This window comes from Harpia harpyja, chromosome 12 (genome assembly GCF_026419915.1).
Source record: "Harpia harpyja isolate bHarHar1 chromosome 12, bHarHar1 primary haplotype, whole genome shotgun sequence".
In the NCBI taxonomy this organism is placed as follows: domain Eukaryota; kingdom Metazoa; phylum Chordata; class Aves; order Accipitriformes; family Accipitridae; genus Harpia; species Harpia harpyja.
In genome coordinates, this window is record NC_068951.1 from 43385868 (window position 1) to 43411689 (window position 25822).

At 41.8% G+C, this 25822-nt stretch overlaps 1 protein-coding gene across 8 annotated transcripts; it reads right to left on the reverse strand.

Moving 5' to 3' along the window:
- Nucleotides 1-6014: 6014 nt before the first annotated feature.
- On the reverse strand, nucleotides 6015-23715 carry LOC128149188 (lysosomal amino acid transporter 1 homolog). Of its 8 annotated transcripts, none has more exons than XM_052804069.1 (10): nucleotides 23631-23715; nucleotides 23432-23526; nucleotides 20761-20884; nucleotides 18986-19331; nucleotides 17609-17738; nucleotides 16397-16487; nucleotides 14496-14620; nucleotides 13517-13612; nucleotides 12327-12512; nucleotides 6015-6298 (listed from the first exon to the last, which is right to left on the reverse strand). In XM_052804069.1, the coding sequence occupies exons 4-10, from the start codon at nucleotides 19321-19323 to the stop codon at nucleotides 6197-6199; spliced, it is 1068 nt and encodes a 355-aa protein (XP_052660029.1). In that variant the 5' UTR covers nucleotides 19324-19331; nucleotides 20761-20884; nucleotides 23432-23526; nucleotides 23631-23715; the 3' UTR covers nucleotides 6015-6196. The 8 variants fall into 8 exon arrangements, with proteins under 8 accessions (XP_052660029.1, XP_052660036.1, XP_052660035.1 ...); XM_052804076.1 differs by lacking the exon at nucleotides 23631-23715 and having other exon boundaries at nucleotides 18986-19121; nucleotides 19248-19331; nucleotides 20781-20884; nucleotides 23432-23617; XM_052804075.1 differs by lacking the exon at nucleotides 23631-23715 and having other exon boundaries at nucleotides 18986-19121; nucleotides 19248-19331; nucleotides 23432-23617.
- Nucleotides 23716-25822: the final 2107 nt, after the last annotated feature.

Here is a 25822-nt window from a genome sequence, read left to right on the forward strand (position 1 = left end):
GAAATGCAGAAAAAAATTCTATGATGTTCAGCATTTAAACTTTCTTTCCGTATGTTTTTGCTTGCTCGCAACCCAGGGAGAGCACCGAGATGAGGCTGTACTGCAGGACTCATCCCCAAATTAATGATCATAGATGTGCTTAGACATCATTGACTCCATACACTTGTCCAGGGCCAACTCAAATGCGTCCATGCTACAAAAAGAGTCAAAACGCCCAGCTGTAGGTCCTCAGGTGTGCGATGGGAGAGGTGCCCCGAGCCCAGCCCCGCTGGCCCCATGGCTAGGGGCTCGCGGTGGCTTTCTGTACTATCCAACATGCCCGATGTGCTGTATGGAGACAAGCAAACAAATGGAGATGCTGGAAGAAGAGGGGAAGAAATACTTGCTTGCTTTCTAAGCGTGGCACTTTTGTATCTCAGCGAATTGGTGTAACTACAGCTGGCAGTCCTTATATTAAAATACGGGCATTTCTCTGCTGGAAATGCTATCCTCCACTATTTCCTTGATCTGAAAGCTGAAAGTGTCAATACATCAGCACTGAAGTCTGCTGAGTGCCTAGAAATAAGGTGATATCATTTCCAAAAGTAAGTGACCACCAGGCTGCTGTTAGCTCTGCCAGCGCAGAGGGAGAGATGGCTTTTTGCAACTTTGATTTACTGACAATTGTTGGAAAAGAAGCAAGCACGAAATGAAAACCCAATATTTCCATTACAGTTTACTTAATAAAAAAATATTGTAGGAAAGTCAGACATCATAAAATGCCCATCTTCTCTCTATATTTACAGGATCATACAATAACTTGAGCCAGACCAGTAATCAATTTTAAAAAGCCCTTTGCATTTGAAGGCACAGATGAGTGTTCAATATCCCCATAGCAAAGCAGCATCCACACTCCACCAGAGTGCCCCGAATACGGCCAGACTGCATTACAGCAAAGGGCAGAGGGTAAAGCACCGACTAAAAGGCTGCTCGCAGAGAGCTCTGGAGCGGGACACTGTATTTCCAAGAAGCCGTTTTGGACACCGAGCAATTTCTCCTCCAACGTGCCCAAGAAATCTTCTGCATCATCCATTCTCCCCACTTGCAAAACACCTTCTCTCGTTGATATGGAGGATATTTTTAACATCAAGCTCCTGTGTAATGGCCAATCCGTCAGGCAGCAAGTGCTGCCGATGGCAAAAAAAAGATCAATTCTGACTAGGTGTTTTCTTCTCCCCTTCACACACACCTCCCTCTCCTCTCTCCCAGCATTACCCCCCCCCCCTTCCTTGGCTTCTTCTGGTCCTTCCCATTATCTCCACTTACTCCTGGTCCTGCAAAAGTCTTTGGTTTTGCTGTAGATACCATGACTTCAGTGCTAGGGGCTGGTCCTGGAGCAGAGGACCATGTCACCCAGCCCAACCGCTCTGCTCCAGCGTTCCCCAACTCCAACATCCACACCGGGCGCTCTGCCCCACGGGCTGTGGTGCCTGCGGGAGTCCCCAGCCTTCCCCGAACCTGCAACGGTTTCAGCTCGGTGTCCTACCTCCTGCCGAGCCGATGTCCCCTAAGGAGACGGCGTTAGCCTGTGCGAGATGCCTGGCCCATGGGCTGGTGGGTTTAGGACTACCTGGGGTCCATCCACGCCCCACCGCAGACGCTGAGGCTTTGCTCACGCTGCGGTCCCAGTAAGTAACCTGGGCAGCTCCATACGTTCGGCTTCGTCAGAAGAACCGGGTCATTTCATGTACGAGTCACTTCGGGCCTTATCTACAAGAACTGCCTTTAAGAGGAGAAAGTTCAGGCTGCTGCTGAAGGAAACGCAAAGAAAGTCGCTGAGCTTGCGCTGAGAAATAAAGGCTCATTTCCCAGCGAAGGCCATTCCCTCTGGGTGTGTTAAGACCCTGGAAGAAGTCCTTCAGCCGAACAATGCCTTGGGCTCCAAGAAGAAGCAGGTACAAGCCTGTGACCCACTAGCAAGCCAGACAAAATGATGCAATGCTTCTTTCTTCCTGAAGTCTGCAACCTGTCCTCCAAAGACATTTAAAGATAAAATGTGCTGTTACAATAGGTGCTAATTTTGAGGCACGTGATGCTCCTGAGGAACAGTAACTGGTACCTGCCTGAACCTCCACGCAGCAGCGAGAAGTTTCAGGGAGCAGGAGGGGCACTGCTGTAAAGTCACACCAGCACTTCTGCCGGAGTCAACCAGCGTTTCTTATTTCTCAGTCGATAGTTTAATCTATTTTAATGATTATCAATACTGATGTTGAGTGTAATCACCTTGTCTGATACAATTGCTAGAATCTAAAAGTCAACTTGATTTTAATGGTTTATTGTTAGGAGTATTATTTAGTCGGATTAAACTGGTCTTAATTCCTCCGCAGTCATCATTTAAAAGCTGATTGGAACACATTACGGCGACTCCTCTCATCACGATATGAATCAATGCCCTGTCTCCATACCGTATATTTTCAGCAGCATCTAGCAAGCAGCCACATGGACGGACACCAAAGTACTACAACCTATTAATATTCATGAATCGCCCCTACCACCATTAAAATTTCCTTAAAATGCACCACAGCAGTGGTTGGATTTACCTCTCCTGGTGGTGATGGGGCCCATTAACCCCCGCCTGTCGGAAGAACGGCCGGGAAATGCCCACGAACCAGGATTTGGAGGAGAAGCTGGGGCAGCCCTCGCTGCAGTACTGAAGAGCTTTCAGGGGACGGATCCGGATCCGTCGGAGGAAGCGCAGTGCTGCAGAGGCAGCTCTGGGTGCATCCCCATCGCTCGCCAGGGCTGTCTGTTGCCCACAGCGGCAAAAAAGCCCCAACCAAGTGCGAGAACCGGGCTCCGCCGGCAGCAGGGACGTCGCCCAGGGAGCATCAGCCTCCTGCCTGCACGGCCGCTGTAGGGAGCAAGGGCACGTCCACAGCCAAGAGCCGTACCGGCGGCTTTTGGAACGAAACCTCTGGATCTCACCCAGACCTCGGCCCCGTAGCAGGAGGCGGCTGCGGACGCGGCGGGGCTGCATCACTGCTCCGTTCCCGGCCGGGTACCAAAGCCGCATCTCTCCTCCCTCCGCGGCAGCGCCGTGCTCCGCTCCCCTGCTCGCGGGGACCACCACCCTCAACAACAGGACCAACAGCCTTCGTGTGCAGAACGTTAATTTCCCGGCCTTCTGCCATTAGGAAAGCAGGGCGAAGTATTTGTGCCGCTGGGGGACCTGCCTGGGCTCGCTTTGGGACGCAGGCACAGCCGGCGCGGGGTGCACGGACCCACCGTGCCCTGGCTCGGTGTCGTGGCATCAGCTCACCGCAGCTGCTGGCCCAAGCGTTTTCCGTGTCTTTTCCTTGCTATCCATTAAGTCGCCTTTGTTGCCTGTTACCTGAGTACTAATAAATGCCATTTGAAGGGACCCAGCCCTGGATGTGGGTAACAGTTTCTTAGGGTTCCCTCAGTTAAAGCTTTAAGTACATATTTTTCTTGCTCAAACAAGTGATCAGAACCGATGTGTAATGGCCAGCTGTAACTCCATTCCTGGAAGAATCTTCTGTGGACGATGGAGAACTATGTTAGCTGAATTATTTCATTGATTTGTTTAAAAATAAAGCCCTGGAGACATTTTAGATGTTTCCTTTAGTTAATGAGATTTCCATGATAGTTAAAAAAATAAAATTAGAAAACAATGCCGTTAATCTTGGATTACATGCAGCACGAGGGAAGAATTAGTAGTATAAAGTGAGAAGATTAAGACACTTTGCTTCCTACAAAGTAGCTGCAATAGAAGCTACATGTCGTATTTTCCTGCCTGAGATTAACAAAGAGGTGATCAGGATCTGCCCTTTAGTCTCTACCCTGGTATATTTGGGCAAGGCTCTACCTTCTCCTTCTGACATGGCAGGGTCTGGTTCTGAGAAAATAATTATGGGCTGAGCAAAGGATCACAAAGACCTTGCATCCTAATGGGCGATAGGAAACAGCAGGACAACTGTATGTATTTGATTAGCTCCTGCAGTCAAATAGCTAATTGGAAATAATGTTTTCTCAAGTATAGGTATTTATTGAACCCATATACTAAATATTACATATATATCAACTATCAATAACTAGCTATCATTGCTTCACATTTAAAAAGTTAAAATATTTTCCATTAAAGGCTCAAATTAAATCACAGTAACTTTACATACCCCATATTTGACTGTTCTAATAAACAGCAGTATGAAACAGGGATAAAAAGACATCCCAAAATAAGACTACATATAGTAATAAAAGGGGAAATAATCTTTGAAGAAATGATGTAAGAACAAATTCTAACTGCATTAAAAAGTAACAAGTCATGGTTTCAATCACCAGCCAGGCAAGCGTTTGATAATCTCATGTGTAGAGCATATAAATCTGCGAGTACGACAAATTGCATTTTAATTTATGTACTGAAAAGGTTAACTTCTAATACCCCCTACTTGCTTCAGAAATCAGGGCAAACATGTTCGCCCTAAGTACACACTGGGACTAATAAAGTAACCGACTTCGCTGGGGTCGATCTCGCGTACACCCTCAGCGTCTCGCAGAGCTGTAAAACGTTTCAGAAGTACTTGGCTTTTCACAACACGACTTAGCCAACCCCTTTTACTCGGCTGCTGCGGCACTGCCTAAACCAACGCCACCGACGCGGGGATTGCCAAGCAGCATTTTCGGCGGGCGGCAGGACCGTAAGCCATCCCGACCTACGGAGCCGCCGGAATGGGTTTATCCTTCCACGGCACGCTGTGCCACTAACACCTAATCCACCATCTCGCAGTCAGTCCTTAATTGGTTAAGGATTAACAGGATCCAATTCGTTTCTAGCAAGGACACAGAATTCAGTTACTTGTCTAAGTTACTGCTGCAACAGAAGCTGAAATTAAATTTCCATATACAGCAGCAGGGATGAGGTTGCCCCCGCCCCACTCCAAAACCACCCCAACCCTGTTACAGGGGGTTTTATCAGTGGTGCACGAAGTTCTAGAAAAGTTCAGAGAGAAAAATGCTTCATTTTTAGTGTGCGCTTTTGGCAGCAATTTAGATATGATCAATTGCACTCATTAGTTCCTTAAAAACAAATTCATTATTTATTAGTTTTTATTATCTAAAAACAAAATTTAAATTGCGTCCCTTTAACAGTTACCTGAAATCAAAGGGAAGGAGCTTCATGGTAAGCCCACAAATGTATAAAATGCTCATACTGACCTTTTTAAAAAAGCAGCCCTTCTGTTCACAAACTTATTTATTGAAGAGTGAATCATTATACATATGTTCAATGAAATATTAATAAGAAGTTTATTCTTTGAGATAATTTTATTAAATTTTTTTTCAAACACAACACAGTATTGCAAAAAATCCAAACTGCAATGTACGGTCTCCTCAGTTTCTAATTTTTCTCTGTGGTACTTATCTAAACCAGAAGCTTGCAAAGAAAATGCACGTTGTACAAAAACATTATACGGGGTATATGATGACATACAGTAATTACAATCCTTGGAACACACCGGTATTGATGTATAAATGCTTTAACTCTTAAAAATAAAATGCATAGTGATACTCTGCAATGAGCTGTACATGAGGCTCCCACCAACCTACACCAGGATTCTGGTTTTGCATCCATAACAGATCCTCTGCACTGAAGTTACTTAATTATAGGATGTTTTTAATTCAGATGCATACAAAATTGAGCATGAATGAAAAAAGGCCAAGTCTTACCATACAATGCAACTGGACCGAGCAGTCTGTAACTCCAGGCTGGCTTCAAGGCACAGGGGTAATCTCATCCATTGTTTTTAAACCAGCCACGCTACTCTTAACTAGATGTACGTGTTCATCTAAAAATAAATAGTCATCCCATGATATGCACTGTATCATGATGTCAAATAAATATTTCTACAGCACCTATTGCTGTGACTCCATATCACACTTTGGGGAGAAACAGCTAAAATCGGGGGGGAGGGGGGGGAAAAATCAGGAAAAAAAATTGTATCTATCCTGAAACAACACAGTAAATATTAAATATTTTATTATTGGCATGTCATTTGCAAATAAGTAATGACAAATTAATGACAAAATAAATAAGAAAAAATAAGTAATAAATTTGGTCCCTAAGCAACTGCAATCTTAACTGTTCGTCAAAGTCATCCAAGAGCAAAATCCGATGAAAACAGGAGCCAAATCCAGCACGGCACTAGGCAGTCTCCTCGTTCACCAGCAATGGTTCCACTTCCAGTGCTACTAAACCAGATTGTCCCTCCTTGTGCTGACGATACAGGATGAATTGCACAGTCACCTGTTATTTCGGGGTAAGGAAGTAATTAACTAGCATACAGAGGTAGCATTTGCAGTACTTGCTTTCAATTAAAACCAAAATAAGCTGTAGAGAATAACAGCAGCCATCCATTTAGTTCTGGCACAGACTCTGAATACCACAGTCCGCAGAGGAAAGCTTAAAACTTGCTGTATCTAATTCATGTACTGTAGAGTAAGTATTATCCATTTATTTAATCCCGACTGTGGAATTTTCTACATTAGCATATAACCTTTTCCAAATCCTACTTAACGCTCATTGTCCGTACTTCTTTATGGCAAAAAGTTTAATCATATTTTACTTGCAACACTAGAAAAGGGACCATACAGAAAAACTGTAACTCAAAACTTCAGATCCCCTTGGTTACGTGGCTCAAATACACATGAAAATATCCTTTACTACCTCATCCTCATGCTTGCAAGGGCCCTAAGTGTGAAATTCATTAGCAGCAGAATAGGAACAAGGTTCATTTGGAACAAGGTGGAATCAGACATATTGTCCTGTACTACTCCAGCCTCAGTGGTCTAAATACTGCGGGCTGGGCTGAGGGTGGATGCTGGTAAGGAGAGAAAGTTATTAAAAACTTTTCTTACCAATAGATCAGAAAACAAAATTCTCATTTCCTCCAAAATTCTAGGCCGTTTGATATTTACAGGCACTGACACACAGACAACACTATGACTCAATATTTAATGCTATTTTCAACACAGAATTGTGCAATTAGACATAATTATTTATTTCTATTTTAAGACAGACCATTGGAAACACCGCTAATCTAAAAAGGATTAACAAGTATGTACTTGTCCTTTTTCTTGATGGCTCCAGCTCTCAAACAATTTTTTTTATTCTGAGTATAGATAGCCTTTAAATAAAAAAAATCAGGGGTGTGCATCTAGAACAGACGGGAGAGAGATTTCTTACTCTTCAGAATTTCTGCTAGACAGTTGAGGAGTTTGATAGTTGAGTACTGAACTTGATAAAAAACACTTTGTTTTCTGATAGAAATACCATTTTAAGATACAAAGATATTGTACAAACCTATCCAGCTATGCCCTTCCCTTAAGTATTCTTTTCTAAGAAATATGCATAGGATGTTACAGAAGAAAGATTTCCCAGTCACAGAAAATCGATATGGAAATGAGGTGAAATACAAAGCCGCAGGTACCAGAAGCCTGTCTTCACAAAGAGAAACCATCGCCAGCCAGCAAAGTGGCAATACTCTGTATGGCAGGGTTTCTCGCTCCTACTTTTTCACTCACTTTGGGGTTTTTTTCTCCTAAAAGATGGGAGTGATGTCAGCAGCAGACTATGCTAAACCTAGCACTAGTTGCTATCCAACTTTGACAAAGAAGGCTTTGAGGACAGTAGATGGGTGGAAGCAGGTGTAGTAGATGAGGTCAAATAGAGAGCCTCCAACATAAGGATCTGCATGAAAGCAGGTTTAAACGTGGTGTAGAAACAAGCAGCCATCTGTACACCCGGGCACCTCGTACAAAAGTCCAGTGTGTGCTCATGTAAGTTCAGGTTTTATAGAGCCTGGATCACCACTACTGTTAGACATAAAATTCCCTTTTAAAAATGAAATCGTTTCTCTGGGAGGAAAGCTGACATACAGAATTCTTCCACCAACACTTTAGATCAGTTAAAATAACTTGGCTGGTAGACAATGGTTGTGAGAAGTTTGAGGCTAATGTATGTAATTATTTATAAAAATAAGGAGAGAAAAAAAAAAGCTTTCTGGGAGGCCTGGATGAATGGAGAGGAAATTCTCTACATCCTAGGCAGAGCCCCAAGAATTATCCCACCTTCCCAAAGCTTTCCAACATCCCACCTCTGAGGCCCCCCAACTAAAGACTAGACAGGATTTCCTTCAGAGACAGCAGGTCAGCACTCCTTTTTTTAGTATTTCTATAGTATTATGTGGGGAATGCTTTCTTCTTAGAGCTTAGCAAATTAGTTTTATAGCATATATAGCTACCACTTAAATTTCCTGCCTTTTTCTTTTTTTCTTTTTTATAGGCCTTACTGTACTTGCAGCTGAGCACCTCCCCAAGTCTTAATAGTTGCACTGGTGGAAAAAGACACTGTGAACTGGGAATCAAATTTGCTGAAATCACACTGTGGGCTTGGGACAAGCCTGGGCTCTAGCACTGTGCATTATCACTCTCAGCCACCAAGTTGGCAACAGCAACAGAGCTTTTAAGGAGGAATAAATTATAAACACAAGTTATGTGGAGCTTATCAAACAGTATTTCCAGAATATGTTTTTGTAGCATACGTACTCAGCTGCTCATATTTTTAAAATAAATGCTAAACTGCCAGGACTACTTAATATAGAAACTAACTTGCTGCTCAAGTCTGACTTTCTGGGGGAAACTTTAAGACCTAAGCATGCAGACAGCCCAAAGTAGAGGAGACAACCAAACTGACTTCTCAGAGTAAAGTTCATGACAGCCACTGAGCTAGTGTATTAAATTTGTTTCATTAAATTAAACAATTTAATGACAACTCAAAAAATGAAACAGTTTTGAGACAAAAGCAGTTATTTACAGGAGCACAGAGAATAAGTTGTACATTTGGCTGGGAAACTCTCCTGGCTGAATTGTCAGGTCAGACTTATATTCTTTGCACAGTGTAATTAAATTACAAAGCGTGATGTTTTGTAGAAGTATATAATGGATTCCAAGTGGTTGCCCTGCAAATCACAAAAGGTGCAAGAGAAGAGTCTGTGTACAACAGCTTGGCTCTTGCTGAATATACTTTGGCTACCCAGTTAACAACCTGGCTACACTTAATGAAAAGAAGTACATGTGCAGGATTTGAACACAGTTCTCTGACAATAGGGTGATGTCAAATAATAACAAAAAAAAGGCAAAAATCTTGGTAAAGGGCTTTGTCTGAACTGAACACAAAGCAGAGTTGTTTGGTTTTGGTGGGAGCAGGGGAGGAAGGAAGCAGGGTGAAAGAGGATAGTAGACTTACAGAAATGGACCAAGTTTTCTGGAAAACCTTGCACTAGATTCAGTCTCTTAGAAACTTCGTGATAGCTGCTGCTACAAGTCTAAGGGCAGAACTGCTCATCAACTGATTTAGTGTTTTAAAATACGTAGTATTGCATCCTTGTGTACAAATGAAGCATTAAGTAATCATGCACATAAAATAAAGCTCTAATAAGGCCCACCATGGAACCCTACAGCAGGCAAACCTGGACTAAGCATCTGACTGACAAGGCAGCCTATCAGGCCCACTTAAACCCCGACCATCGTGGTTTCTTGAGAAACTCCAACCACCTTCCACTGCAAAACGGCAGTTGGAAGGAAACATTTACCGGAAAACAAAATCGTGTCGAATTTATAATTCCAATGTGTAATGCTATGAAACTCCCCTCAAAATGAAAAGGAGGACAATTTGTAGTTTACAAGTAATTGGACACTTCCATTATTTATCAAAAATAACTGCCTTATTGTGCAACCAAATAACTTTAACTGTAGACACCAAAGAAACAGGATGACTGTGTTATCCTGTTAAACCAAGCCGAAACAACTCCAGTGTAACCCTGCACTAAGTAACGCTGGAGCTGCTGTTCCAGCTATGATCGGGAGTCCATTTGTTTCTAAAAATAGTCAATGCTGGCTGTGTCAGATGGAAGCAACAGAATACTGCAGTAGACACAGAGTAAGTGAACTCTTAATCCTGGCTTGGACCTTGAGAAATGAGAGTTTATTTTCCACCTAATGAAAGTCCGGCCACTATCAGGAATAAAGTCTACCAGAATTAGGCAATTTCTACAACTACTCCTCAAAACAGAGATTGTCTGTTACACAAATGATCAATTATGAAACACCTCCCTTTTAGAAATTGCGAATTTTTGGTTTAATTCCTCTGTTTTCCAAAACCAAGGTGATCCTGTTCTTCGTTTTCTGGTCTAACGTGACATACCAGTTTGTTAGATTTTTCATTTTCTTGCTTGGCAAGAGACAGTAATGAAGCTCTCTTTTTAAAAGCATTGACTTCCTTACCTTCAGGGCTTCTCAAAGCAGGAGGTCTGCTTTTGTTTTCTCTTGATTACAAATACATCATACATTTTCAGCTAACACTATATACTTGACTAGATTCCTATAAGCTCCCCAACCTGATTTGGAAGCATCTGTTTTCAATATAATTTGAACTGGAGGACTATTAGCAAGATTGGATTCAGACTCCAATCAAGACAGAACCCAGAAATGAATGTCATGTGCACACTGGCACTGCAATCCTGGGGCAGGGCTCAGGGAGGGGGGAGGTTTGTGGCCAATATAAAAGTTCCTTTTCAGAGTACATCATAGAAAGGCATCTGCAAATATGCACATAATGTACTGTAAGGGTCATCAAGATCAAGTTCTAGGGGTTTTTTGGGTAAATAAATACTGGCTGGTTTATGTTTCCAGCTGGGGGGCTGGGGGCGGAAGAAAGAACGAGTCACTACTTCGTTCATGGAACAAAAGGTCCGAGAGCTCAAACCAGCCACATGGGCTGGCTAGCGACCCTGAATCCCTACAGTCTGCTCACGCAAAAGAAACAGCATTGTCTCATAAAAGATAAAACTACAATTTATTTCAAAACGGGCCACGAACCACAGTTTAGTCTCACCACTGTAGTGGAGTATTGCGTTCCCACGATGCAGAATGTTTTACTAAACTGCCCACTTAAATCGCCATGGCTGGAGACACAAAAAGCACAGATGGCTATTCTGAATGACAGTATAATTTAACAGTCCATCCATAGGCCAGGGTCAGCTGTCCCATTGCTAGTCTAATCGGAGTGGCTTATGAAATTACTTTAATCAGAAAGACAAGACTGATGCCTGGGAATCATAACTTCTGGAACTGTTCCAGGTAAATCTGGTAAAGAACTTCCTTTTAATATGGAACGGATTAACACAGTATGCTTCAGCATGGTCCTGAAATCACTCTTCATTTTATCCTGTTTTATAGTTTGAGTTCATGGAGCTAAGTACCGAGATGTTTTCAGACACAAACCCAAAATTCTGACTTCAGGAAAAATCAGAAAATCTCCTCTTTGTACTCTTTTAAGTGAAAATACAAGCTACAGTAACAAAACAGGTGACTATAAACCTATAGTGAACAGTAAGACCAAGTACCACCACATTACTGTTCGCTAGGCTTTTGAAGCAAAAGTACAATAGTACTCTAAACATTTTGCTTTAACTTTTTGATCACAAGATGCTAATGCTCAATCTAGAAAGAGCACGTCTAACAGTAACTAATATACTGTGGGCCTCTTATTTATGTCCCCTGAATATAAGAATAAAAATTTACAGTGTTTTAAGTTTGCTCAGGACTTTCAAGAAACTGGCATACTAATCTAGATAACTGTGTAGTTGGCTAGCCCTTAGCATGACTCAATGAGCATAGCTGCTGGATTTCAGAGGCACTCAGTGTCTCAGTGCATCTGATTTTGCCCCGAATTATGCAATTAAGGGTAGCTGCAGCATTTCTTTGCTAAGTGCTATTTTCTGAAACTAAGTTTGCCAAAACCTCATTGTTTGTCTCTGACGTTAATGCAATCTTACAATAACACTTACAATTTAACCAAATCCTCAAAGCTATAATTCTGTATTTGCATTTAAAAACAAGCAGGCTTGAGATCTGTTGTGGGTTTTTTGTGTGTTTGGGGGTTTTTGTTTTTTACATTTATCAGACAGCAAACTTAAGAAAAACAGCACAATGTGTAACAGCCCCCCGAAACTTATAGTATACTGCATATTGGCTACAAGATATAAATTAACCTGTGCAATGTAGCTTTAACGTAGATATTTTCTACAAACTTGTTATTCTTATCAAGAATTATTATTATAAAAAGCATACAAATTATTGTTCAGAAAGAAGATTTTATGATCAGGTTAGAATCATAGAAAAAAATTTGATTTAAAAAAAAATCAACTTGATTTCTGATCTACTTATTAGCAAGCCTATCCGGAGAAACTCTAGCTATAACAGGAAAAGGATACAAAAATGTCTAGAAACAAAACTCCAAAGCTCCCAATAAGCCATGGAAGATGGTGTAAAAAGTAGAGGGCCCGGAAGAATTCAGTAGCTGGCATCTTTAAAACAAGACTCAGTCCATATGTACAGTTTCCCATCATGGCTAATGCAAACAGCAGGTAAGAGGTGCCTTCCGTTGATCTTCTTCGGAACTAAATACAAAGAATTTTTCACAAATACAAAGAAATGTTAAAACATGTATCATAGTAGCCAGTTATAGATAATTTGGGCATTTTGTACTATAACACATCCAAAGACTTTCAGTCATTCTTGTCCATCTCCTCCTGGGGCTCTGAATCCTACACCCTTAGTACTTTCAGCACCTATCACTGTAAACTATAGAAATTGTTACGGTTCTTAGAAGCAGCTCCAGTTAAAGTAATTTTTATGTAAGTGCAAAGCAGCAAGGATAATCTGCTTCCAAATGATATTTAGTTCTTAAGAAATCTGTTGCTCTATCAGCCTGTTTAGTAGACCTTTTTGAAAATATTGTGGTATTCCAGCTGTGAAGGAAAAGGTAAAGGAGGAATATGAATAGGCTTGAAAATGAACTAGTCATTTCAATCAATTCAAATGCCTGTATACAATTGACAATGTAAAACCTTCTGGTCTTTTGTTGTGTTTGGTTTTTTGGGGTGGGTTTTTTTGTTTTGTTTTGTTTTGTTTTTAAATATACTGGTAGTGAAGAGGCTGTGGGGAAAAAAAAAGCCAGTAATGGCATCTTTGTGAAAAGGGGGTAAAATTCTAAACTAATTTCCCTCTAATTCTAACTTTTGATCCCACAGTTGGTTTCTTAACGTACAATAGTTTGGAGAAGGAAAAGGGGAGATATCACTTGCTCATGACAACAATCACGCAAAGCATGTTTCTGCTCATATCTGGTAAATCCAACTGTAAATATTTCAATTCCTCTTCCCTTGCCTATCAAACCTCTTCCATCAGTCAAAGACCACCATTTTCCTAAAATTCTCACCATGCTCCTCTGAATGGGGAAAAAAAACCAAACCATTTTTTTTCTTTACCATACCAGACACTCACAAAAGCAAAGTAGGCTTTTGAGCTCAAGAGGGCTCACTGTTAGGGAAAATCCGACATCTAAAGCAACAGAGAGCATTTTGTAAAATACACAAGTATACTTAGCCAAAAACCTACTTACGTTTTTATACAGCTGAGGAAATCTACTTCCCAAGTAAAACACACAGGATATATAGCCACAAATGAAGCCTGACATTTCAATCATATCAAGAGAGCTCTGAAAAAGAAAGGTACATATATTTTGGCAAGAATGTTTTCAGGCATTTCAGAGGATTAAACTGAGAGTCCACTGGCTGATTTTCTGGACAGAACTCCTTTCAAAGCAGTTCAGTGCTGCTCTTCACATGACCAAAGAGGGTTAGAAAGGGTTTAATCTTTATCTCACAACAATGCACACTGCTGCGTCATAACCATGACCAAGATCAAAACTAGTGCCGGGCTTTAGGATATGACACTAATATCAATCCACTCCTCCTGCTAAAAAAGCCTAGGCACAATAATTCAAACCAAAACTAAGAACTGTAGCTAGGGCCACTAAAAAAATGAATCGTCCTGTCTGGAGAAAGCAAAATACTCATTTTTCACAGTTTAAGAGTTGTTAGTTTTCTCACTCTAGCTGTGTTTTGAAAATAAGCTGCTTCCCTGCTGGGCAATGTTGCTGGATCACAATTATTTTACTGGCATTAGTATGAAGGCCATCAAATTGCTAGAATAGCCTGTGAACATTCCTGCTAAAATGACAGCAGCAGCAGGTACAATTGTAATTTTCCACTTTTATTGATTTCACTTGTGACTGTGTAGTCTCTACATGGATGTCTACAGTACTTAACACAAGCAGAAACACAACACGTATACATGTTATTTCGCAGAGCAGCACAGGGACAGAATAAGCCCGAAACACAGGAAGCTGAAGCAATTTTCTAACTTCTTTATTTTGGGATGCATGGTCCATAGTTAAAAGATCCACACAGTGCCACATTTATGATTTCTAAATCATTGTTAAAAACACCATCCAAATTTCTTTAAAGCTCAGTGTACACAATCTTTTCAAGACACATTTGGGTGGGATTTTTTTGGAATGGAAGCAGGGAAGAACTTACATTACTTCTTTCGATTACTGTATTCTGGTCTTGGTTTCTTAGTAACAGCTGACAGAGTAAAATAACACACAGTGCTATACACACCATGATCCAGGTTATACAGAAATTCTTCAGGCTTTTGCTGCCTAGAATGACATACAAACAAATTAGCTGAAAAATAACATCTGCTGTTGATTGGAGGTTACTTTTTGTTTGCTGTATAACCACGTAAATTTAAAGGTACAATTTCATGTATCGTTTTCTTGGCAGCAATGTAAGTCCACCTCTTTCTTCTGGGCTCTGTGCCCACCCCTGCTCACTATCATAGTTGTGCTGTGTCTTTGTGCAACAACCGATGGTAGCAGTGCAGGAACAGGACAGGAGCTCCTTAAATAGTCATTGTTAATGACAGAAAATTGTCATACTCGGCTTATCTCTTATATTAACTTCTAATAGTTTATGATTAAATAACAGTTGAGAAAGAGAAAACTGCTAAGTAGAATAGAATGTAACAGTTTCTTTCAACATATCTTGATTAAAATCTGCAAAAGAAGGGTATTTGAAATTTAAATTAACAAAAATATCTCTAAGATAAATATGTAATCTAAAGTGCTGTGCTGGACCAGTCTCTATGTCCATGGTTAGCTAGATACCGAGCCTTACCGAGACTCCCATATTCAAGGACACAGACTCCATACAGCAAGTCTCAAGAGACACCTACAAGACAACTTGAAAATGGCAGACAATCCTACAGAACTCTGGAGCTACGGTACCTTCTATATCTGTAAGATGCTGGTAAAGTCCTGCAGTCGCTGTTACCAGTGGGACAAATTGCTGTATGGCATTAGTAAGTCTGCCCTAAAGACCTGCAGGGCTAATTACACAGGCTTAGCAGTGCTGGTCCACAGGCTGCACCTTGGGATGTAAAATTAACCAACTTGTCTAGGGTAACTGCTCCAGAACTGGGTACTGAAAAGTCCTCTTTTGCAGCTTTAATCACAGTACCATTCCCCCCTCTCCAGCTATGCCAACCATAGAGCTGCAACAGGCACTGGCAGTTAAAATGTACAAAAGCTTGTGTTTGTTTTCAAGGGTAGGCAGCAGGAGGGAAATATCTTCAGCACTGACCTATCTCCAGGTTTATTATCAGTTCCATATTGAATGAATCTGCTTTATCCCTATTTAGTCTGCTGGGCAGGCATCTGTTTTACTTCATCTTTTTGTTACCTCTGCTGTACCATGGATTTTCTTTGATTTTTTTTTTTTTTTAGATTGATGAGTTAATGTTTTTGATTTGATACAATGTGAACAGGGCTTTCTGTCTTCCATTTCAGTCAAAACAGTAGTCCAATGGTAGGCTGAATACTACAACTACTGCCAGGATTTTATGAAGCACAACTCGAGTAATTTCATTCCCCTTGAATATGTTTTTTAACTACATGTATTGAAACAGAACACATGAAGATGTCAAGATATTTTATGCTATAAGCAAATGAAGTCCGGTTTCAATCAACATGGAGCAAACTACCTGAACCACACAAAGAAATAATGCTTGCTTTCAACTTATACATGTATTTAGATAGCTGTAAGTAAATAGTAAAACCATGGAGTAAGTTAAAATATGGAACTGGATTCCACAAAACTATTGCATTTTTTATGTCTATATAAACTGAAAGTATTACATGGAAAATATTTACAGATACTATGTGGGTAAGAAAAGAGAAGAGAAAGGAAGAGAAAGGGTAGGATTTTCACAAGAGCCTAAGAAAACTGGAAGCAATAGGCCTAACAACTTCAACCAGAATTTGTGCACTCTATTTTTTGATCCCTCTGAAAAAAAAAATATTTAAACGCTGTAGAAAATATCAAAGTAAAGACTGTGCTACAATATGAAGAATATCTTAATTGTTGAAAAACCTTACATTTTGTCATCTTCTGATTCTTCAGCTTATAGTAGACAAATTGTGAAATCATAATTACATCCATGTTAACATAAAAAATGGCAGTGACAATCTGAAAGAGAAGATACATTTGCTTGTTCAGTATACAAATACTTCAAAATACCTTAACTTAAATGTATAGAAATTTTGCTTCATAATCATAATGTGAATGACAAATACCAAAGCACTCTCCCCCCAAAAAAGAAAAAGAAAGCATTTCCAGTACAAAACAAATTAGACCACTGTAGATGAATGCAGTGTAAACCTTACGAAACAGGGACTTGCTGACACAATCACAATAGTTGGTAATTTTCCAGGATGCATAGCACAAATTCCTACCTGGGCAGACTGATAAATCCTTCCTGCCCAGAAGCTTAAGTCTGCTCCACCTAGTATCCCAGCACTTCGGAAGCTACTGCTCTTACTTAGTGCCTCTTATTTCAGCAAGACAAAACCAACATTCTCTTTTCCCCTTTTCGTAATGGGGAGATGGAACGGTTAGCGCCACACGTTAAGTTGTAAAAGAGAAGACAACTCTGTCCACCCTTGGGTCCATCTCCAGCTTGTGAAAACTTCTGCATGTGGCTGACACATACCTCCTTCTCTTTTAATTAAGAGTAAAAAATAAAAACTGCAGATAAAGTTTCAGACACAATTAATGTATTGCTGAAAATGACTGTTTCTTTCAGAGAAACCCTCCCCCTAATGAAGAAAATATATTTTCAAATTAGTCAGACACTAACAGCTTTGAACTAGTATTTCCCTGTTAATAAACAGTTTTCTTAAAAAAACAAACAAACAAGAGGAAGTTTAAAGAGTAGCTGCCCCAAACCAGCTTGATCTATTACAAGCTAAACAACACAACTACCTTCCGGCCCCTTCCAGCCCTCTGCAAGCTTACTTTGAAGCCAAAGCTCAAATGAAAATTCCCCACTTCATTCATCATCAAGTAATACCCAGTAAGTCCCTTTGAATGTTAATTACAAGTGTGAAATGACTCCCATAACACGTATCTGTATCAATGTAAATATTTAGGAAATTATGACTTATTTTACAGATGATAGATCCGTGAACAGAACACAAAACTATTTTCTTCCCCAGTATGTACTTCACTGTGCAATATTAAGTTATCCTAGACTTTAAAGAGACAGTTTGAAAAGAATAAATCAAAAAGTAGGAATATTGACAGATTACCTGAATTGGCAGTTGATTTGTTAAATAGCAGCCTATGAAATTTGTAAGATCTCCAGCTATCCAACACAGCAAAAAGCCCAAAGACAGCGCTTGATCCACTCTTCCATTCTGACAGGCAACGTAAATTTGACTAGCACAAATTCCAGAAGTAATTGTAAAATAGTATAAGTAAAAAATGTTTAATATGCTCAGAAGTACATTTTTCAAAATCTGAATAAAGATTAAAACTCTAGCCACAAGAGACTTATCACAGCAATACTCCACTTACCTTTTGAAGAAGAACTCAGTACCACTATAGCTCACCATGTCTTACTCTCACATAACAAAAGACTCAAATCACAACCTCATTACTGCTTGTGTGTGCTCCTTTTTTGTGGCCTGCACTGAAATACAATTTTCTGGTCACCAGACCTATGCCATAAGCATTTTATATTCATTTGCTGTAAATACCAGCCTTTAAAATATTGAAATAAGAAAACCACTGTTATTTAACATAGAAGGGCTAAGAATGAACAAAGCTGCTAAAAGAGCTGACAACTACACTTATGCCTCTAAACTGGAGAGCTATTACTCACATTCACAATAGGGACTATGAAGCAATCCCAAATGTGAGTCCATTAGACATATCTTGATGAATTCCATGCTCACTAACATGACAGTTTTAATGTAAAGCCCCCTTTCAACAAATATTTCAACTAATATTTTTGAAGCTCAACAGCTTACTATGAGTGGTTTTATTTTGCTTGATTTCCATAGCGTTTTTTACTAGTTCAGTAAATTATATCCCCCTTATGGGGACAGACTTTGGAGTCAATCCCATTTTGTTTCAGGCATTTTCACCTGCTGGGAGCATTTCTACTTTTCCTTTGTCATCTCCTACCTACATATTTGAAACCTGAAGCCAGTGCCAGTGACCAAACAGTAACTGATTTAGCACTACCGAAGTGCTAACTCATGTGCCGCTTCTGACCTTTTCCCAATCCAAATTTCGTTGGCAGGAGCCAGCACAACAGTACTGGTGACATAGCATGTGGTTTAAATAAACACTGAGCCAACTTCTGCTGCAAGTGTGCCTGCGCGTGCACACACATCTCAGGGTGGAGAAGATAAGAGAGAAGAGGTGATTTATTCTCATTTGCTCTAAGTGGCAGAGATTAGTGTCAAGTCAGTACAACAGAACAGTACATCAAGCTCATTTGTCAACCACCAAATATTTTTGCAAACATGAACAACATGCTTCTCTGGCATATTATATCTGTATTATGCAGATAGAGAAACATATCCAAGATAAAATAAAAAAAAGGCAGCTTTTGAAAAAGGCTTCAGGCAAGATTACTCATGTTTGAATCTGAGGACTGCTTAAGACTTTAAACTTACGGTAGTGCAGCAAACAGAAAACAGACAATGGAAATCAGTCCTATGACAACGCTCCAATACTCCCACGCATTCTCGACACATTCTTCTAGGAGATGCCAAATCCATGGTGTTCCATTTATGCACAATCTCCTATTCTCTATTGGGGAGATATTGAAAGCATGTGTATACAGCTGAGAAGCCATCATTCCTGGACCGAGATTCAATTTCAGAAGTTTATTTCTGCCTCCATTTTTACCCCATGCAAATCCGCAAATCCGTTTACCAATGCTGAATATCCTCTGTAAAAAGACCTCTGCATCCAGACGGATGCTTGATATCACAGTTATTTCCAATCTCATAAACGAACCTGCCAAATTCAAAGAAATAAATATAGCCAGTGTGAATAAGACATTAACAGTACAATGCTTGCTTATATTTATTGCTTACAGAAGAGAAGTTAGACTTCCAAGAAAGAAAAATACTTTGTGGTCCATCGCATTCATTAGCTCTTGACAAATATGCAACACTGCAGATTTATATCACTATAGCATTCTAGTCTGAGGTTGTGTTAGACTAAGACTGCCAGTTACACTGAGGTGCCAGCATTCTGCTACAGGGTAAAGTAAGCCAAGCCATTTATTTGCACTTAAGACCAAAACTCTGATTTTCGTGTTCAACATTATGCCAATAAAGTAACAGTACTTTCTTTAACGGTACTAGCCCAGATTCTGAACACTCTTCTCACACTTAAAAAACATAATGTTGCTTTCTATGCAACTAATTTCAGCATAATGTTATGAAAAACAAGTCACTTACGACTCAGATTCCAGACAAGCTCTAAGGTCTACTTGAATCTAGCTAGCCTGTCAGACTAACCAGTGATTCAACATAGTGTCAAACAGTTTGTATTATTTAATACTCCAGAGGAAAGATGGCAAGCATAAGAAACTTGCAGAAGGCAAACGTAGGGTACTGCCACCCCCAAAATCCCCAGAATGAAACATAATAGTACAATGGGGCTTAAATTTTGAAGCAAGGGAGGGTTGGGTTTAACCTTTAAAAATATTTTCTTGTAGCCAATTATCATAATTCTGGTATTTTTTGTTCCTGCTGAAATATCCATCCTATTTGAAATGTTAATATTTACTTAGAAGGCTAACCACTACAAAAACGAAGAAAATTTTAACAAAAAATGCAGAATAATCTATTACTATTCCTTGAAACTTCCTGCTGACAAAACCCAGCTGATACATTATCATCAGAATGAGTAGGTTAAGTCCTCTGAACGTTAATAATTCCTCATACAGAGGAGTCTAAAATCAACTAGCTATTAAGGAAAAAAGCCAGAGCAAATGCACAGTTTAAAAAAAACCAAACAAAATAAGTACTATACTAGTAGGTTCACCTGTTTAGTATTTAAAGCCAGATGTAGAACCAGTAACAAGAAAGATGGTGAAAATTTTTAAGACCATTTGGAACATCTCAGATGCACAATGAATTCAGGAAACAGGAAGAAGTAATACTGACGTGTAAGAGGAGCCCTCCAGAAGCAAATAATGTTATGCAGTATCTCACAGACAACAATCCCCAAAAGCCTGATGTTCGTGGCTGGGATTTTTGATGTTCTTCACTCCACGCACTTGGGGAAAGGGCTTGGAAGGGCTGACAATATACCCTTTCTGCAATGTAACATGTTGGAGCCACCCTCATTATGCATCAAACTACTCTCAAATCTTGATAAAGTTTCACAAAGTTTGTTTTCATAGAGCATCATTCACTGTAAAGTTAGGACTCACTTTGCTAGTCGTCGAGAAACCTGCTTTTTCTTTTCATGAGACTTCAGGTATCCGCGGCATTAAAAGCTGGAACAAGTTTTCTGCAGAAACTGGCTGCCTCTCAAGAGAACCGTCATCATTGGACCTAAACCAATTAAACGATAAAGAAAGAAGATGTATTCATACACTGAGAATTCACCTTAACCTATTAGATACATTCAGCTTATACTGGTGAAGTTATTAGACTTTGTAGCTATCTTTGAAAACAATTTTTTTTAAAGTTAAAAAAAAAAAAAAAAGTTGCGAGTAATGTTTCAAGTAAGTTTCCCATTCTGGTACTCTGCAGCTGAGCAGGGTTTTACCACCCACTAAACTGGGAGAAACATCAAAGCACACATACTACTTAGGAGGCAGGTTTTAGGCATGAACTTGCAATCATTCATAAACATTGTAACAAAAACCTTATACATTTTATTAAGCTTCATCCCCAAATGCCCATTTCAAGATAAGCAAAATATGTCAGATGTAAAAAAAAAAAAAGAAAAAAAAAATTGAACATGGTATTTGTATTTTAAAAGCATGTCTGAAAAATTAGGTTTAACATGGTATTTAAAACCATGTCTGAATATCATAACTGCAGTTGGACTCACACATGCAAAAGTTCTCTTACAAGATCAAGGACTATGTGGCAGCAAGTCTAAACAAGGCAATTCAGACTCAACCACCTGATCTTACGCTATACCCTGCTCCAAAACCCTGCAGCTATTATGGAAAACCAAACAGTTTAAAAAGTGGTGGGAATTAGACAGGCCACTTACACTTCCCAGATGACGGAAGACTTGAGCTTTGGCCTCCTGCCACACAACACACTTAACACATTTAAAGCATGGGGATATTCTTGGGTTGTTATTACTTAACATTTATACAGCAGAATAACGTTCGTGTTGCCAGTCCTTGTGACTGTATTTTTAATCTTACAATAATTGCTATTTTTCTTAAATCCCCAGTAAAATACTCTGTCCTAGTAAGAGCCCGATCACCAAAACCAGCAATTCCAGCAGCGGCTAGAACAACTGGGTGCCATCAACCGAACATATCGGCCACAAGAGCTGAACTCCTCCTGCCATTGCTGGGAAGGCAAAAGGCAATGGTGTCCGTGTTTGATCTTCAGTTATTTTCACACCTGGACTGGGTGTGCCATATTAGGATATAACCTTCACCAAATAAGCTACGTCTTCTGACACTAAAGCACTTCATAATTACACCTTCAGCTCAAAAGAATAACGGTGTTTGAGCTAGTCCAATACAGATGGTTCCCTCCCCCAATATGTCGAGTCTTCCAGAGAGATTTGAAATTTTCCTCAACATTTAAAAAAACCCTTTCACTTCTCTTTCATTGCATTAAATGCTTCCCACCTGAAAAGAGGATAAGGAGACTGCTATGGCATCTCTTTTCTTCCTATAGTATTTAAGTTGCCAATGATGAGAAAAGAAAATAATATTAAAAGGTGATTTATGTTCCTATAACAATTCCTTGCCTGCAACCTCACATGCTTTCTTAGATTACTGCCCAAATACTAGTTACTACCATTTGGAAAAGTTACAGTAAAGGTATTCTTTTCACAGGACAGTGAACTTGGAACCTCGACATCATACCTTTCTGAAAAGTTTTAGTGTTTGTCTAGCTAGAAGTAAAACCGTTATGGTGTAAGATACTTAGTAAGAAGGAATCAGTAGCTTAAGGCTCCTGTTTGGACACTCTTTTTCTTATTTGAATACTTTATTCTGGAGTAAAAACGTGCAAACAGAAGTAGTCAATGGTTTAAAAGTGAAATCCACTTCATTAAGAATAGCTTCACAGTGCAGACGAGGAAAAGCAAGCTTTCCCTGGAACTTGGGAGACTTGCTGCAGATTCTCTGCCTCCCCAGCTGCCAAGCTGCCGTGAACATCCATGCGTTCTGGCTGCTGCGTGTTCCTGGATGTCAAATAACGAGACATGGCTAGTAATGTGTAAAGATGTCAGATATGTGTGTTTGGCAGATTTGCAAGTTCTCTAAACAGCAGCTAATAACAGCTTGAAATCTAAAAGGATGTTCAGTTGTACAGTATTCATAACTTAATTACTCTTGGGGGAAATGAAAAAAAAAAAAAAGTGGAGCTAAACTAAGGAGTAATTCAGGGCTTCTTCAAACGCTTCCCAACGGTAACCAGGTGATCGTGTTTTGTCTCCAGCTATTCTCTAAACGTATTTTTACACACTCCTGATTGTGAACGCCGCCTCTTCAGAGCCGATGACCAAATTTTACCTAGAAACCAAGCCCAGTTCTCACAGAACACTTCCAACTTAGCTTATAAATAATAATAAAAAAAACCCCAACAAAACATAAGGAAGCGTCTTTCTTCAGGAGAGTCCGGCTGCCATCCCAGCCCCAAAGCCCCCGGGGGAGCACCGTCCCTCGGGGGAAAGCGGGTCCAAGGGGCAGCGGCTGCTTGTGGGGCCTTTTGCAGAGCCGGGGTGCTCCGGGGGAAGGGGTCTGTCCCCCCCCGTACCCCGGACGGTGGCGGTACTTGGTCGTCAGAGGAGAAACGGGAGCGGGGAAGGCACCGTTAAAGGAATCACGATAATGGCGGAGGGGCCTCGGCCGGTGTGGGGAGGCGAAGACACGCACCCGAGCGGCGGCTGGCACCGACCTGACGAGGGCTGGCTGTGGCTGTGGCGGCGGCTGCTGCTGCTCCGGGGATCCGGCCGGGCGCGGCGGTCGGTCGGTTTCACCACACGGAAGACCCTGCGGACAGGGAGCGGGTTAAACTCCCGCGCACGGCGGCCGCCACCCGCCGGAGAGGAGTCGGGGGAGCCCGCCACCCACCCACCCGCGGCCCCGGCACCCACCCGCGGCGAGGCGGGGAGACGGACGGCCGGGAGAGAGGGCCGGGCCGCCGGCCCTCCCCTTCCCCCGGTAGGGCCGCGGCGCCGCCATGAGCCGCCACAGCGGCGGGGCCGGGGCGCCCTCTGCGGGCGGGCGGGCGGGCGGGCCGGCCTTCCCCTCAGCGGCGGTGTTCGCCGCGGAGCTGCCTCCCGCCGGCGACCGAGAGCCGCGGCGCCGAGGCCGAGCTTCTGCCCGGGGAACGGGGGTGGTGTGAGGGAACCGAGGCTGACGGAGCAAACCGCCGCACGCGTGCTGTTTATTGTAAGACTCGGCCATCTTTCTTGCGCCGTTGAGGTGGAAGGGCGAGGCGGGGGCAGCGGAGGCGGCCGTGTGGAGGCGAAGGCGCCCGAAACGCTGACGAGGTGCCAACAAGTGTGGTATTTTTAAGACCTCGGCAGTTATGTCAGCGGCGCTGCCCCTCTTTCGTGCAAAAAAAACGTGGCTTTCGGGCCTGCGTACGGCACGCACGCAGAGCGGCTGTCGGGAGGAAGAGAGAAGCGGGGTTTTTGCGGAAAGGGGCCCCTTACCCACGCGTTCGCCACAGGGTTGAAGCCGACGTGCCCTTCGCGAGCCCGGCCTCTGCTCTGGACGCCTGATAAAGACCGTGGTGACCGTTCCGTTGCGGTGTTGGGGCCCGCTGGACTGGCCGAGCCTCGGCAGCTCTGGAACGCCACCTTTTAATTTGATCGGTAATGGCAGTTAGCGATCGGCGATACAAAGAAGTCTAATGAGCAATCCTGGGATCTTTGTAGGATGTGCACTCTTGGACATGAATATTTTAAAATATTTTGATAGGAAAGAGTGTTGTATAATTTACTGAATTTTTATTACAATTTTACTTTTCATTCTCATATAGGCTCATCATTTCTGTAGTTACTGCAGCCTAGCTAATTAACACAGGGTTGGGAGAATGATTAAAGGAAGGCTCCGGGTATCTGCATTGTTCTAGTTTAATTGCTGCTCAAGCAATGATTCAGCGTTGGTTTTGGCAATCGAGCAGCATTTGTCTGGCGCTGTGAAATTCCCTGTTTACGTCCATGAGACTCATCTGTTGTTGATGGGCAAAAAGCATGCAGATTTGTAAAATTTTTAGCAGCATACAGACTTGTGGAAGGAATAGGTTTTGTTACTCGCCTTATAACATTTTGGCTGAGATGCTGAGGTGGTGCCTGTTGTTACAGTGCCTGCTAGCTGGAGTCTCCTCACTTGTGTAGACAGAATTGGGTCTCGTGGCTGGTGCAGAGCAGGAGAAGAGGGGAGCAGGCTGGAAGGAGCTGCTTGCGCTGCAGGAGGGGCCGTACTGGCAGCAGGACCACAGAGGACCCGTCTCCTACACCCCCCCACTGCCTAAAGAAAAGGCCTCTCGGTGTAAGTAACCCATGTGGTACCAAATCCAGAACTGGATGTGAGCCTGAAGCACGCAAGGGCAGTAACTGGAGAGACCGTGCAGGCGACTGGAGAGGATAAAATAATCTGCAAATGCTCCTCATAACAATTTATGAAGGCAAACAGGTAATGGAACCTGGAAAGTGTTTGTGCTCTGAGGGCACTGATGGGCCTGGATGGCCCTGACTAGCCTCACCTGGGACCTCCACCCACACCTGCCCAGGGGCCCCAGTTCAGCTCAAGCTGAGTCCCTCAGTCCTGGATAGACCTCGGACCGAAGCTGTTAGCAGCTTGGCTCCTGGATGGGCCCTTCATGCAAGCACATTATAGTTTGCATCCAGCCCTGTTTCCTGGATGGACTTTGGACTTATGCTGTAGCCTTGCCACCAGTCCTGTCTCCGGCCTTGTCTCCTTTTGCTCCTGGCTGGACCGCCTGGGTGTATCTGGGGTTTGGTTCACCGCTTGACTCTCCTGGGACCGTTAGTGGCCAGTGTTGCCTGCACCCGTCTCTGCGAGGCTAAGCCCTGCCAGTGAGGGCACTGCCTGTGCTGAGACATCTCTCTGCTCATGGTTTGCCTTGCTTTAGGATACCGAGTAAGGAGGTTTGAGTATTTTTATTATTTAAGTCAAAACTCCACATATCATTAGATACATGAACGTAAGTACATTGATGATCAATTTGTTGACCTCAAATGATTTAATACGTAACGTTAATCGTAAGGAAAAGGAGTAAAGTAGCAATTTATATGGGGAAAAACACTGTAAAGAT